A 12,412-nucleotide genomic window follows, 5' to 3' on the forward strand; every position below is an offset into this window, starting at 1 on the left:
TCAGTCTAGTTCTGTAGGGTACACAATCATGGGGAAGACTGCTGACTTGACAGTTGTCCAAAAGACGACCATTGACACCTTGCACAAGGAGGGCAAGACACAAAAGGTCATTGCTAAAGAGGCTGGCTGTTCACAGAGCTCTGTGTCCAAGCATATTAATAGAGAGGCGAAGGGAAGGACAAGATGTGGTAGAAAAAAGTGTACAAGCAGTAGGGATAACCGCACCTTGGAGAGGATTGTGAAACAAAACCCATTCAAAAATGTGGGGGAGATTCACAAAGAGTGGATTGCAGCTGGAGTCAGTGCTTCAAGAACCACCACGCACAGACGTATGCAAGACATGGGTTTCAGCTGTCGCATTCCTTGTGTCAAGCCACTCTTGAACAAGAGACAGCGTCAGAAGCGTCTCGCCTTTGGACTGCTGCTGAGTGGTCCAAAGTTATGTTCTCTGATGAAAGTAACTTTTGCATTTCCTTTGGAAATCAAGGTCCCAGAGTCTGGAGGAAGAGAGGAGAAGCACAGAATCCACGCTGCGTGAGGTCCAGTGTAAAGTTTCCACAGTCAGTGATGGTTTGGGGTGCCATGTCATCTGCTGGTGTTGGTCCATTGTGTTTTCTGAGGTCCAAGGTCAACGCAGCAGTCTACCAGGAAGTTTTAGAGCACTTCATGCTTCCTGCTGCTGACAAACTTTATGGAGATGCAGATTTCATTTTCCAACAGGACCTGGCACCTGCACACAGTGCCAAAGCTACCAGTACCTGGTTTAAGGACCATGGTATATCTGTTCTTGATTGGCCAGCAAACTCGCCTGACCTTAACCCCATAAAAAATCTATGGGGTATTGTGAAGAGGAAGATGCAATACGCCAGCCCCAACAATTCAGAAGAACTGAAGGCCACTATCAGAGCAACATGGGCTCTCATAACACCTGAGCAGTGCCACAGACTGATCGACTCCATGCCACGCTGCATTGCTGCAGTAATCCAGGCCAAAGGAGCCCCAACTAAATATTGAGTGCTGTACATGCTCATACTTTTCATGTTCATACCTTTCAGTTGGCCAGCATTTCTAAAAATCCTTTTTTTGCATTGGTCTTGATTGATATTCTAATTTTCCGAGATACTGAATTTGGGACTTTCATTAGTTGTCAATTATAATCATCAACATTAAAAGAAATAAACATTTGAAATACATCAGTCTGTGTGAAATAATATGAATGAATCTAATATACAAGTTTCACTTTTTGAATGGAATTACTGAAATAAATCAACTTTGTCATGATATTCTAATTTTATGACCAGCACCTGTATGTCTGAATAAGAAAGTGAGTGGAAGGAAAGCATTTGGCCACCATTTCGACATGCTCACTTTAGTCATAACTTACTTTATGCTTGACATTTAATTTGACTGCTGCCGCTGCTTTGTAACTAAGGATTTGGGTTCTATGAGTATATGTTAAAAACCTAACATACTGTACCTTGATTATAAAGCTAAATCGTACTTATTGCAAGCAAAAAATGAGCATATCATTTTTAAAATAAAGCACCTTGCTTCTGCTTTGACTTCTTCGTGCCGTTTATATTTTAATGACGAACTGCTTCACTTTCTAAAAGGGTTTTCTCATCCCAGCTTAACGAATGCATAGCTATTGTTTCGAAACGGACCGCAGGCTCGTTGGAAGACGTTGTTGCGTAACTGGGGCCAGGGGGCGGGCAAAGGTTGCCTGCAGTCTCTCACTCACGCGTCGACATTCTTGTCCGTAGACGTCGCACTTTAACTTCGAAGTCTTCCTACCGGCTCCACAGCATGACTGCTCGGTTCTTGCCAGTTACCCAAAGATTAATAACCTGCACCCGCTCTGTTCTTTCGGCACCCATATTAGTGAGAGAACGATGGCTCTTAAACAACGGACGACACCGATTGTTCAGCTCTATGACAGGGATGCTAAGGTAGGAAAGCGTCGGGGATTCACGGGGAACAGGCCGAGGGTCGAAATCGTGGAGGACTTGGGCTTCAGGGTTACTATATAAAAGGGTCCAGTGATTGACTTCTAGACGACCTCCTGTCATTCGAATTTTCAAGCACTGCCACAGTGCACGGACCCCGTTTGTGGGAATTTAATATGGAAATGTTATGCCCAACTTCCAAAGGACATTTTCCGATCGTTTTAAAACGGTGAGAAGGGCAGACATTCATTAACTCTGGACTATAAGTAATAATGCAGGAGCCTCCACGAATTTTCTTCGTGGGCAGTATGTTGGTTATCACAGTAGTTTTAAGTCAAGGCCACTGCCTGCTGCTTATCTCCACGAGTGTCAAGGTTCCAAGTTCTGTCGCACGTTCGGCGGCCTCTCTAGTGTCTACAAGAATAGTATTCTTAGAATACTACAAGAAACGTTAAAACATCCTTCCAGTTGTTTTCCTAATCGCATTATCCCTGCTGCAGACTCAAAATTCCTTGAATTCCATGTTTTGAGTGTCGCCTTTTCCTCTCCGTGTTTTCATGGATTTTCGAAATTCACATAAGCGTTTTGGTCTGGTTAGATCACTTGACTGCTTTATACTGACACTTTATGGCAGAGTATGACTGGCGGTGAACTGAGATCCCGTCCAGGGTTGGGTACCCCCTTGTTCCCAATGCTCCTGGGGTACGTACCATGAATTGGATATATTTGATAGGAAATGCAAAAACAGATTATTGAAGTTAAGCACTTTATTGTAGGCTGAATCAGTAGTACTAACGAAATGTTCACCGGGTAATTTCATGTCAAATAATCACACTTTTGGACCTCATTGGCAACAGATTTTAATGAAACTTGGCATACTGGTTTAGTCATATGAGTAACTCCCGGAAATACAATTGCAGGGGGGGGGTTGAGGAGTTTTGGGTTGGATGGAGCATTATGACTGCTATATCTCTTATCTAAATATAAGTTGCACAGAATGGTTCCCATATAATTTTAAAGCTCTTTTCCAGCTCTGTATTTTGCGTAAATACTATACTATACCCAAAATGAAAAAATACCATTTTATGAGTGATTATAATATTAAAAAGTACATAGCAAAAAAAACTTTATTTTAAAATTGTTTTTTTTTTTTTTTTTTTTTTTTTTTTTTTTAAACTAAAGATACCTTATAATGTTATGATCATCTCCAGGGGCCTCATGTATAACGCCGTGCGTAGAACTCACACTATAACATGGCGTAAGCACAAAAGCGGGATTGTGCGTACGCACAGAAAAATCCAGATGCAGGAATCTGTGCGCACGCATACTTTCACGTTTTTCTACTACATAAATCCCGATTTGCGTGAAAAGTAACGTACGTGCACGCGCCTTCTGTCCTGCCCCAACTCCTCCCAGAATTACGCCTCTTTGAATATGCAAATCAATATAAATAGCCTTCTGTGAAAAGACAATGGGAAAAGCACGGGAGAAAATATAAGAATTTCAGCGAATACCAAGTGGAGGCAAAGGAAAAACGTACTATTTGTTGGTTTAAACAGTGGTATAATCAACAAAAGGAAGCTGATCGAGTGACAGAGTGTCGGAGAAACTCGAAGGCTCAACTTCACAAAGTCGCACAGTGCCCGAAATAAAAAAGAAATCACATATCAACGTCGACATGAAAAAGCGAGTCGTAGCCCACCGTCTGAGTGTCATATGAAAGCTTATTAGGGTACAGACAAAAAAAAGGCACACAGTGGGGAAAAAAGCACGAAATGTCAACTTTAATCTCGAAATTTCCACTTTAATCACGTAGTTTATTTTGCCATTAAAGTAGAACATCATAAACTTCATCTTAAAATCGTTTAATTTACTAGTTTCTCAAATCCCATTGTAACTAAAGTGGCATGTTAAATGCTTTGTTCTGTATTTGATCTTCTGTGTGCTCTATGTGTATGAATCACTACCTGCTTTTTAAACGGGCTTTCTCTTTCTCCGACAGGACACATAATCCATTACATTAGTGATATTGCAGCTCTCTGAATAATTAAAATACTGACATGTATACGTGAGATCTTTTTCATGATGATAGGAATGAAAGCATGTTATTAAACATGGGAACACGGTGGCACAGTGCTTGTTCATGTCTCACGCAAGAGGCTTGCTGCGCCATGCGCAACCTTCAATGAAATAATTTATCACAGCAGTACTGTCTCTTTCAAACGTACTAACCTCCAATTACTGTCCTTACTTTTCTTTCTCCAAAAACTCAATCGCCACACAATAAGCTATGTAATAGACGTGAAGCCATCTGTAAGCTTAGAACTTCGATTCTTCAAAACTTTTAAGGAACATTGAAATATCTTAGTAGTACGTGTTTAATTATTATATCCGTCTATCTTTCCAGTGTCGCGTCAGCACCAGCAAGAATACAGCGCAAGGCAGGAACAATTACTGAACTAGCTAGCTCTGCGGCACCGTGTCCTCACATGTTTAATTATTAACAATACAGATTATTTAAATGAAGTTAAAGTTTTATCTGTATAATATAATCAACATGTTTTGCTGCATTTCGTCTTAGAAATGAATACCGTCATCACATGTAAATACGCGCTTTATAAAGTGGCGCAGGTTGTGCAATATTATAACTGTAGTGCAAGTTTACAGTGGGGTAATTGTACTTATAAGTAAACATTTCTACAAGGAGCACTTGATGGACTGATTTATTGCGTTTAGAGTTCTTGGGATGAAACTGTTTCTAAACCGCGAAGTCCGTACAGGGACTAAAGCGTTTGCTGTGGCTCAGGCAGCATCTGCTTCATGCTGTGTACCGATAATTCTCTTTACAATCAGCTGCTGCTGTGATTTCCCACTCAGATACAGTGATATAAATACCCCGTGTGGTGCAGTGAGAGTAATGTGGAAAAAGATGATCTGCTGTGGCAACCCTTAACGGGATCAGCTGAAAGTAGATGCAGTGAGAGTTACAACGCTAAAGCAGTTATGGTATTTGGAATACTATGGCTATTCCCTGGACCATTATATTGCTACAGGTTAATTACAATCAGATGCATTACACTAATAAACAATATGCAGTTAATTTCAGTGTATTTATAAAGGAATGTGGATTTAAGAAAGAAAGGGTGATCACACAGGAACAGTAGCACTGCTTTGACACTGGGTGCCGCCAGTCTGCAAAACCGGGCGGATAAATTGCGTACGCCAAGGAATGAGTTACCGTGGAAATGTGCGTGGCTTTACGCCAAATTTAGGCTTTATACATCGCGATTTGAGCGTGGAAAGGTTCGTACGCAACATTTCTGTGCGTACGCACCGTTTATACATGAGGCCCCAGATGTTTTGTGTCTGTCAATTTGTGTGTTTATTACCAGGGCAAACAGCAAAGAATGCAAAAGCTAATTTGATCTAATTTGCATCCATGCAATAAGTATTCTTGAACAGCAAGGAATGATTTCTGGCTTAGAAACTGATGAGTTTAAAAATAAATAAATAAACCAAAAACCTGCACTCTCCAAGAAGTGAGTTTAATAGTTTTTTCTAATCCAAGGCTTCTGATTTGCTACAGACATCCACTCTTACCAGTTTCATAATTTTAATTAACGGAATATTTCACTCACAAATATATATTTTTTAAAATGTTATTTACCCCGTGTAGTTTGTAGTGATGAACAAGACAAAAAATGTAATCTCGTGTTTAAATACGGAATGGAGAGAAGAAATTTTATGTTAGAATACAAGCCAGTAGTAATCAGTGCAGTGATATGGCAATGTTAAAAACATCCATGAAAAAACATGTTACTCTTGTTGCATAATTGAGATGTCGGTTATCTAAGTTTTATGCTCAATACGTGCAAAACACATGTATTTTTTGCTAAAATATTGTTAAATAGTTGCGGAATAAAATGCAAAGCATAAACAGAAAAATAAAGCATCATGGAAAAGACTCTTTGAATTGAAGACTCGCCTCAGTCCCACATTCATTGGTTAAGAGTCCTGTCTTCAATTCAAAGACTAAGGTGATTTTTGTTTTCCATTTTTTTCATTGGTATTTTTTCACCTTAGTTGTCATTGGTCAATATTGGCTTGTATTGTATTATAAACTTTTTCCTCTTTGTGTTCTGCATGAAAACATGAGATTAACATTTTTTTCTCGGCCATCCATGCAAACTATGTGGGGTAAGTAACATATTAAAAATATTTTTGGGTGGAGTATTCCTTTAAAATTGTTACTTTAATTGGATGGCCCCCACCCAGTTCTTTTTCTGTCTCCAGTCTTGGAACACAATTAGGCTTTTTTTTTTTTTCCCTGTCTTTGAAATTCAAAGAACTGCTTATTACTGCTACGTATAGGAGCATAAAAAGTTTGAAATATGAGAGGATACTGCTCAGTCTATCAGGCTTTTTCAGTTACATCAGTGGTTGTCAAACTCACTCCTGGGTACCCCATGTGGCTGCAAGTTTTTATTCCAACCAGTTTCACAATCAGTGAGTCATTTAACCTCAGCCTAACATCCATCCATCCATCCATTGTCTCCCGCTTATCCGAGGTCGGGTCGCGGGGGCAGCAGCTTAAGCAGAGATGCCCAGACTTCCCTCTCCCCGGCCACTTCTTCTAGCTCTTCCGGGAGAATCCCAAGGCGTTCCCAGGCCAGTCGAGAGACATAGTCCCTCCAGCGTGTCCTGGGTCTTCCCCGGGGCCTCCTCCCGGTTTAACCGTCACCTTATCGTGGTGGAGGGGTTTGCGTGTCCCAATGATCCTAGGAGCTCTATTGTCCGGGGCTTTATGCCCCTGGTAGGGCCACCCAAGGCAAACTGGTCCTAGGTGAGGGATGAGACAAAGAGCGGTTAAACAAACCTCCTATGAAGAAAAACAATTTTGGACGGCGTTTTCCCTTGCCCGGACGCGGGTCACCGGGGCCCCACTCTGGAGCCAGGCCTGGAGGTGGGGCTCGATGGCGAGCGCCTGGTGGCCGGGCCTGCACCCATGGGGCTCGGCCGGGCACAGCCCGAAGAGGCAACGTGGGTCCCCCTTCCCATGGGCTCACCACCTATGGGAGGGGCCAAGGAGGTCGGGTGCAGTGTGAGTTGGGTGGTGGCCGAAGGCGGGGACCTTGGCGGTCCGATCCTCGGCTACAGAAACTGGCTCAGCCTAACATATTTTATTTAATTGTTTTTATCCCTTTTGTTATTTCTCATTCAGGAAAGCATAGCAGTGCAATATTTAAATTTGTAAGACAATTAAAAATGTGTATTTTTGCTATACCTTTAAATGTTCAGTTCTCTTTTGCAGTTTTTTATTTGCCTTTTTTCTATGGAATTTCCTCCTTTAGATAAACTTTATTAATCCCAATGGGAAAGTCAGATGCATACAGCAGCAGAACCATAAAAAACAAAGTTACAGACTCACAGGACAATAATCCAGCCACTCACTCTTATCAATCAGTCAACTGATGAATAAATAAATGAATTAAATGAGTACATCAGATGAAAGCATTGGATTGCCTGATAGCAGTGGTCAGAAAAGACCACCAGTGGTGCTTCTTAGCACACCATGGTGGAAAGAGCCTGTGGCTAAAAGTTTTCCAAGAACGTGCCTCCTGGAGATGATGGAGGGGATTTTTCATGATGGCATCCAATTTTGCCGTCATCAACTTTTCTACAACAGCTTCCAGTGTGTCCAGGGTTCACTATTTAATGGATCAGACTTTTCCTGGTAAGTTTGGTCAGACATTGTGCTTCTTTTGAGCTCAGATTTCTTCCCCAGGAGATTGTAGCGTAGAACACCACGCTGGCTACTTTGGACTGGTAGAACATTTCCAGCAGCTTGCTGCACGCATCAAATGACCTTAGGCTCCTTAACAAGTACAGTCTGCTCTGGCCCTTCTTATACAGTGCCACTGTGTTGTCACACCTGTCCAGTTTGTTGTTCATGTGCACCCCCAGGTACTTGTAGCACTGCACTACTTCCACGTCCTCCCCCTGGATGTTGACTGTTCTTGGAGGCTTCTTGGCACTTTGGAAGTCCACCACCAGCTCTCTTCCTTTGCTTCTGTTGACACCACAAGACAAAGTCCTCCTCTACCTTCACATGTCTCAATTATTAATGCAGCCTGTGATGGATGAGTCATCTGAAAATTCTGTAGATGGCAAATGCTGGTATTGTGCTGGAAGTCTGTTGCATATAGGGTAAACAAGAAGGGAGTGGGGACAGTTCTCTTAGGTGCTGCAGTATTACACAGTCCCTCATCCTCACAAACTGCTGTCTTTGTAGGCTTTGTGGAGCATGGAGATGTGAGCATCTTTCACACCTATATGTGTCTGATAGGCAAACTAGAGAGGATCCAGATTTTCTGCGACCAATAATGCCAATTAACAATATGCCGAGCAGACACCAGGCAAATGATACGGAATGTTAAAAGGCTGTAGCTGTGGTGAGAGTATGCAGGCAGTTCCTGGAGGATGAAGGAATTGATACCACGCTCACCTGGCCTAAATCCAATAGAACACGTCTGGGACATTATGTTTTGGTCCATCTGACGCCACCAGGTTGCACCTCAGACTGTCCAGGAGCTCAGTGATAACCTGGTCCAGATCTGTTAGGAAATCCCCCCAGGACACCATCCGTCGTCTCATTAGGAGCATGCCCCGACATTGTTAGGCATGCATACAAGCACATGGGGGCCATGCAAGCTACTGAGTACAATTTTGAGTTGCTGCAATGACATTTCGGCAAAATGGACTAGCCTGCTGCATCATTTTTTCACTTTGATTTTAGGGATGTCTTTGAATTCAGCCATCTGTAAGTTGATAATTTTCATTTCCATTAAACGATGTGGCATCCTTTCGTTCCTAACACATTACTCAGTCCATAGCAGTATAGATATTCGGCATGATTTTTTTCCCATTGAGGTCTGATGTCTTTTCAAAGTGTTTCTTTAATTTTTTTGAGTAGTGTTTATTTATTTATTTATATATATATATCTATATATATAAAGCATTCGTAGTCGCAAGAAGCAGATCATAGAATGTTATGTAGTTTTACTGTCAAATAATGCAAAGAGTACAGAACACATGTTTCTCCCTTATTTGGGCTCATCAGGCGTACACACTCCACTGCACCTCTTGCGGGGATCGAACCTTGGATGTCAGCGGTGAAGCCCCTTTACGCTTCGCCACGGTGTGGGGTTCATTTATTTGACAGCCTGGAGAGCGGAGTAATTACATTCATAGCATTTGTGACTGAGAGAGCGTGGCGGATGTTTGCCGACTTGCAGACCAACCACATGCGTTACCTGGTAGGTAACCACCCATACAATCAGATTGTGTTTCCGACTACGAATGCGAGTATGAATGAGGACACGGTGTTGCAGCACTAGCAAGGACCTGGTGTCCTGTTCAGGAATTGTTCCTGCCTCACGCTGTATTCTTGCTGGGGATGGCGCGACACTGGAAGGATAGATGAATAGAATAATTAAACATGTACTACGAAGATATTTCAATGTTCCATAAAAGTTTTGAAGAATCTGAGTTCTAAGCTTACAGATGGCTTAATGTCTATTACTGAGCTGATTGTGTGGCGATTGGGTACTTGGAGAAAGAAAAGGAAGGACAGGAATTGGGCATTAGTACGTTTGAAAGAGACAGTACTGCTGCAATAAATTATTTCATCAAAGGTTGCGCACGGCGCAGCAAGCATCTTGCATGAGGCAAGAACAATCTCTGGATGTCGCGCCAGTTCGTCACTATCACTGCGCCACCGTGTTCCCATGTTGAATACATGCTTTAATTCCTATCTTCATGAAAATTATATCAAGTGTACATCTCAGTATTTAAATTATTCAGAGAACTGTAATATCACAAATGTAATGGTTTCTGTGTCCTGTCGGAGGAAGAGAAAGCCCGTTTAAGAAGCATGTAGTGATTCACACACATAGAGCACATAGAAGAACACATACAAAACAAAGCATTTAACATGCTGCTTTAGTTACGATGGTATTTGAGAAACTAGTAAATTAAACGATTTTAAGATTAAGTTTATGATGTTCTACTTTAATGACAAAATAAACTACGAGATTAAAGTTGACATTTAGAGCATTCTTTCCCACTGTGCCCCTATTTTTTTTTCTTTTCTCTGTACCATAATAAGCTTTCATATGACACTCAGACGGTGGGTTACAACTCGCCTTTTCACAGTGACTTTAATATCTGACAATTTCTTTTGTTTATTTCTGGCACTGTGCGACTTTGTGAACTTGAGCTTTTAAGTTTCTCTGACACTCTATGTCACTCGATCAACTTCCTTTTGATGTTTATACCACTGTGTAAACCAACAAATAGTACATTTTCCTTGCCTCCACTTAATATTCGCTGAAATTCTTCTATTTTCACCTGTGCTTTTGCCATTGCCTTTTCACAGAACGCTGAGCTTAAGGGGCTATTTATATTGATTTGCATATTCAAAGAGGCGTAATTTTGGGAGGAGTTAGGGAGTGGCAGCTGGCGCGTGCACGTGCGTTACTTTTCACTTTGATCGGGATTTATGGAGCAGAAGTGCGTGGAAGTTGGCTTACACACAGTTTTGTGTATCTGAATTTTTTTGTGCAAATGCACATTTCCACTTTTGTCCATACACCATGTTTTAGTGTGAGTTCTATGCACAGTGTTATGCATGAGGCCCCTGGAGAGGGAAAAAGAGAGATGATTACATTTGGTGTCTTCAGTCAGTATGGGAGGAGAAAAGTTTGGCAAGGCTCAAGGAAGATACATATGTTAGTGATTAACAAGTATACTAAAAACCTCACATACTGGGGCCTGGCGCTTTGGTTGTGAGTAGATATTGCTTCACTAGAAGCAAAAATGAAATGAGAGAGAAGTAAAGACAGAAGCTGTTCCAAGACCAATCAAAGACCAGTCATGAGTGATGCTGTGGCGTTGGGAGGAGAGTAGGGGCTTAAGCCTCTGAAGCTATTGCACCCAGCCCCTGATCTTTTTCTCAGTTTTATACATAACAATAGTGGTTAGCTCCTCATCCTTTTGTTCATCAGAAACATTGATCAGAGGCTGTATTGTAACACCCTTATATGAATGTTTGCTAAAGGCCAGAGGGATTCTACTTTTTGATTTTATTTCCATGAAGGAGCACAGGACAATCACAGAGGGGGGACATAGGCCATGATAACTACAAATTTTAGAAGCACCTCTGGACCGATGTCTTCAGTTTAAAGTTAACAGGTCCCCCTTGAGGTACATCATTGAAATATAAATTTGCATCTATGGACTTTGAAGAGGGATTCTCCCCAGACCTCCGAAATTATTTATAATGACATGCATGTCTGCTTACTTTGAACGGAAATACTCAGGTTGCTCGCTGTCCAAAATTCTTTGTGCTTTAAGTGGGCCTTCTCAATTTTTTGTATTTGATGAATGATACTCTTAGATGCATACAGGCAGTGTTTTCATCATGGTTATCTCTTATAGTATATATTTCTCTTCTGGTTCGTCCTGCTTCCACTTCAAAACCGGTCCCGCCGACACGGCATTTCTCGATTCCTATTCGTCCTCTTCTAAACCCTTCCCCATGCTGCCTGTGGCTCCTGTGTCTTTACAACAGCTTCTTACACAGCAAACATCAGAAGCTAAAAATTATCGTGAACACATTCGAGAATACAACTCTTCTCTAGCATTTGCTTCCATGGGTGCACAGATAACTCAACCTCCTGGCCATGGACCATGCTGTTTTAAAATACACGGGCAAATTTATCACCAAATCTCTCCACTATACGCTAACACTTCTACCTCTCCAGGATATGGACAGTTGTATGTTTTTGACACAGCGCAAGCTATTGAAGAACGCTTACAAAATAAACCAAACTCTGCATGCAGCGAAAATGTACTTCTCCAGCTAGATTCCATGCTCAGAACCATCAACCCCTTCGCTAAATCATACAAACACATGCATGAAATCGCTCAGTGCAATCCAACAGCATCTGTATGAATGGTTTTCAAGGAAAACCCTAGGCAGGATTTACAATGATACAATGCCCCGACATGTCACACTGATGTTGCAGCGATTTTCGTCAGAGAAGATGGCGAACTGCCTGTTGAAAGGGACATTTGCATCTATCCCATAGGCAACTCTTGTAAACAGATTTCCACGCTCAATATGAATTGCGATCCTATGGTTTACCCACTTTTATTCCCTTACGGAGACATTGGCTGACACAAAGATTTACAACATGTTCCCGATAAAAGAACCGCCAAGCGAATAAGGCTTACTCAATGCCAATTTTACGCGTACAGATTATCAATGACATTTAGTATTTTGCACTCCAGCGGCAAACTATTCTAACAGTACGTCGTAGATGCGTATGTGAAAACTGAGGGCCCGCGTCTCAGCTGCCTCAGCTTACATCAACAAGATCTGCACGTGGAACAATACAAGGGAC

The 12,412-nt window shown here is 41.7% G+C and overlaps 1 protein-coding gene across 1 annotated transcript in view; it reads left to right on the plus strand.

The window, feature by feature from the left end:
• Positions 1 to 1,704: 1,704 nt before the first annotated feature.
• LOC114650770 (adrenodoxin-like) overlaps positions 1,705 to 12,412 on the plus strand; it is a 47,236-nt gene continuing 36,528 nt past the window's right edge. Inside the window, exon 1 of the mRNA XM_028800608.2 lies at positions 1,705 to 1,949. Coding sequence (XP_028656441.1) covers positions 1,807 to 1,949 — 143 coding nt within the window. The 5' untranslated portion in view covers positions 1,705 to 1,806. The remainder of the gene's footprint in view (positions 1,950 to 12,412) is intronic.

This window comes from Erpetoichthys calabaricus, chromosome 4 (genome assembly GCF_900747795.2).
Source record: "Erpetoichthys calabaricus chromosome 4, fErpCal1.3, whole genome shotgun sequence".
Taxonomy (NCBI): domain Eukaryota; kingdom Metazoa; phylum Chordata; class Cladistia; order Polypteriformes; family Polypteridae; genus Erpetoichthys; species Erpetoichthys calabaricus.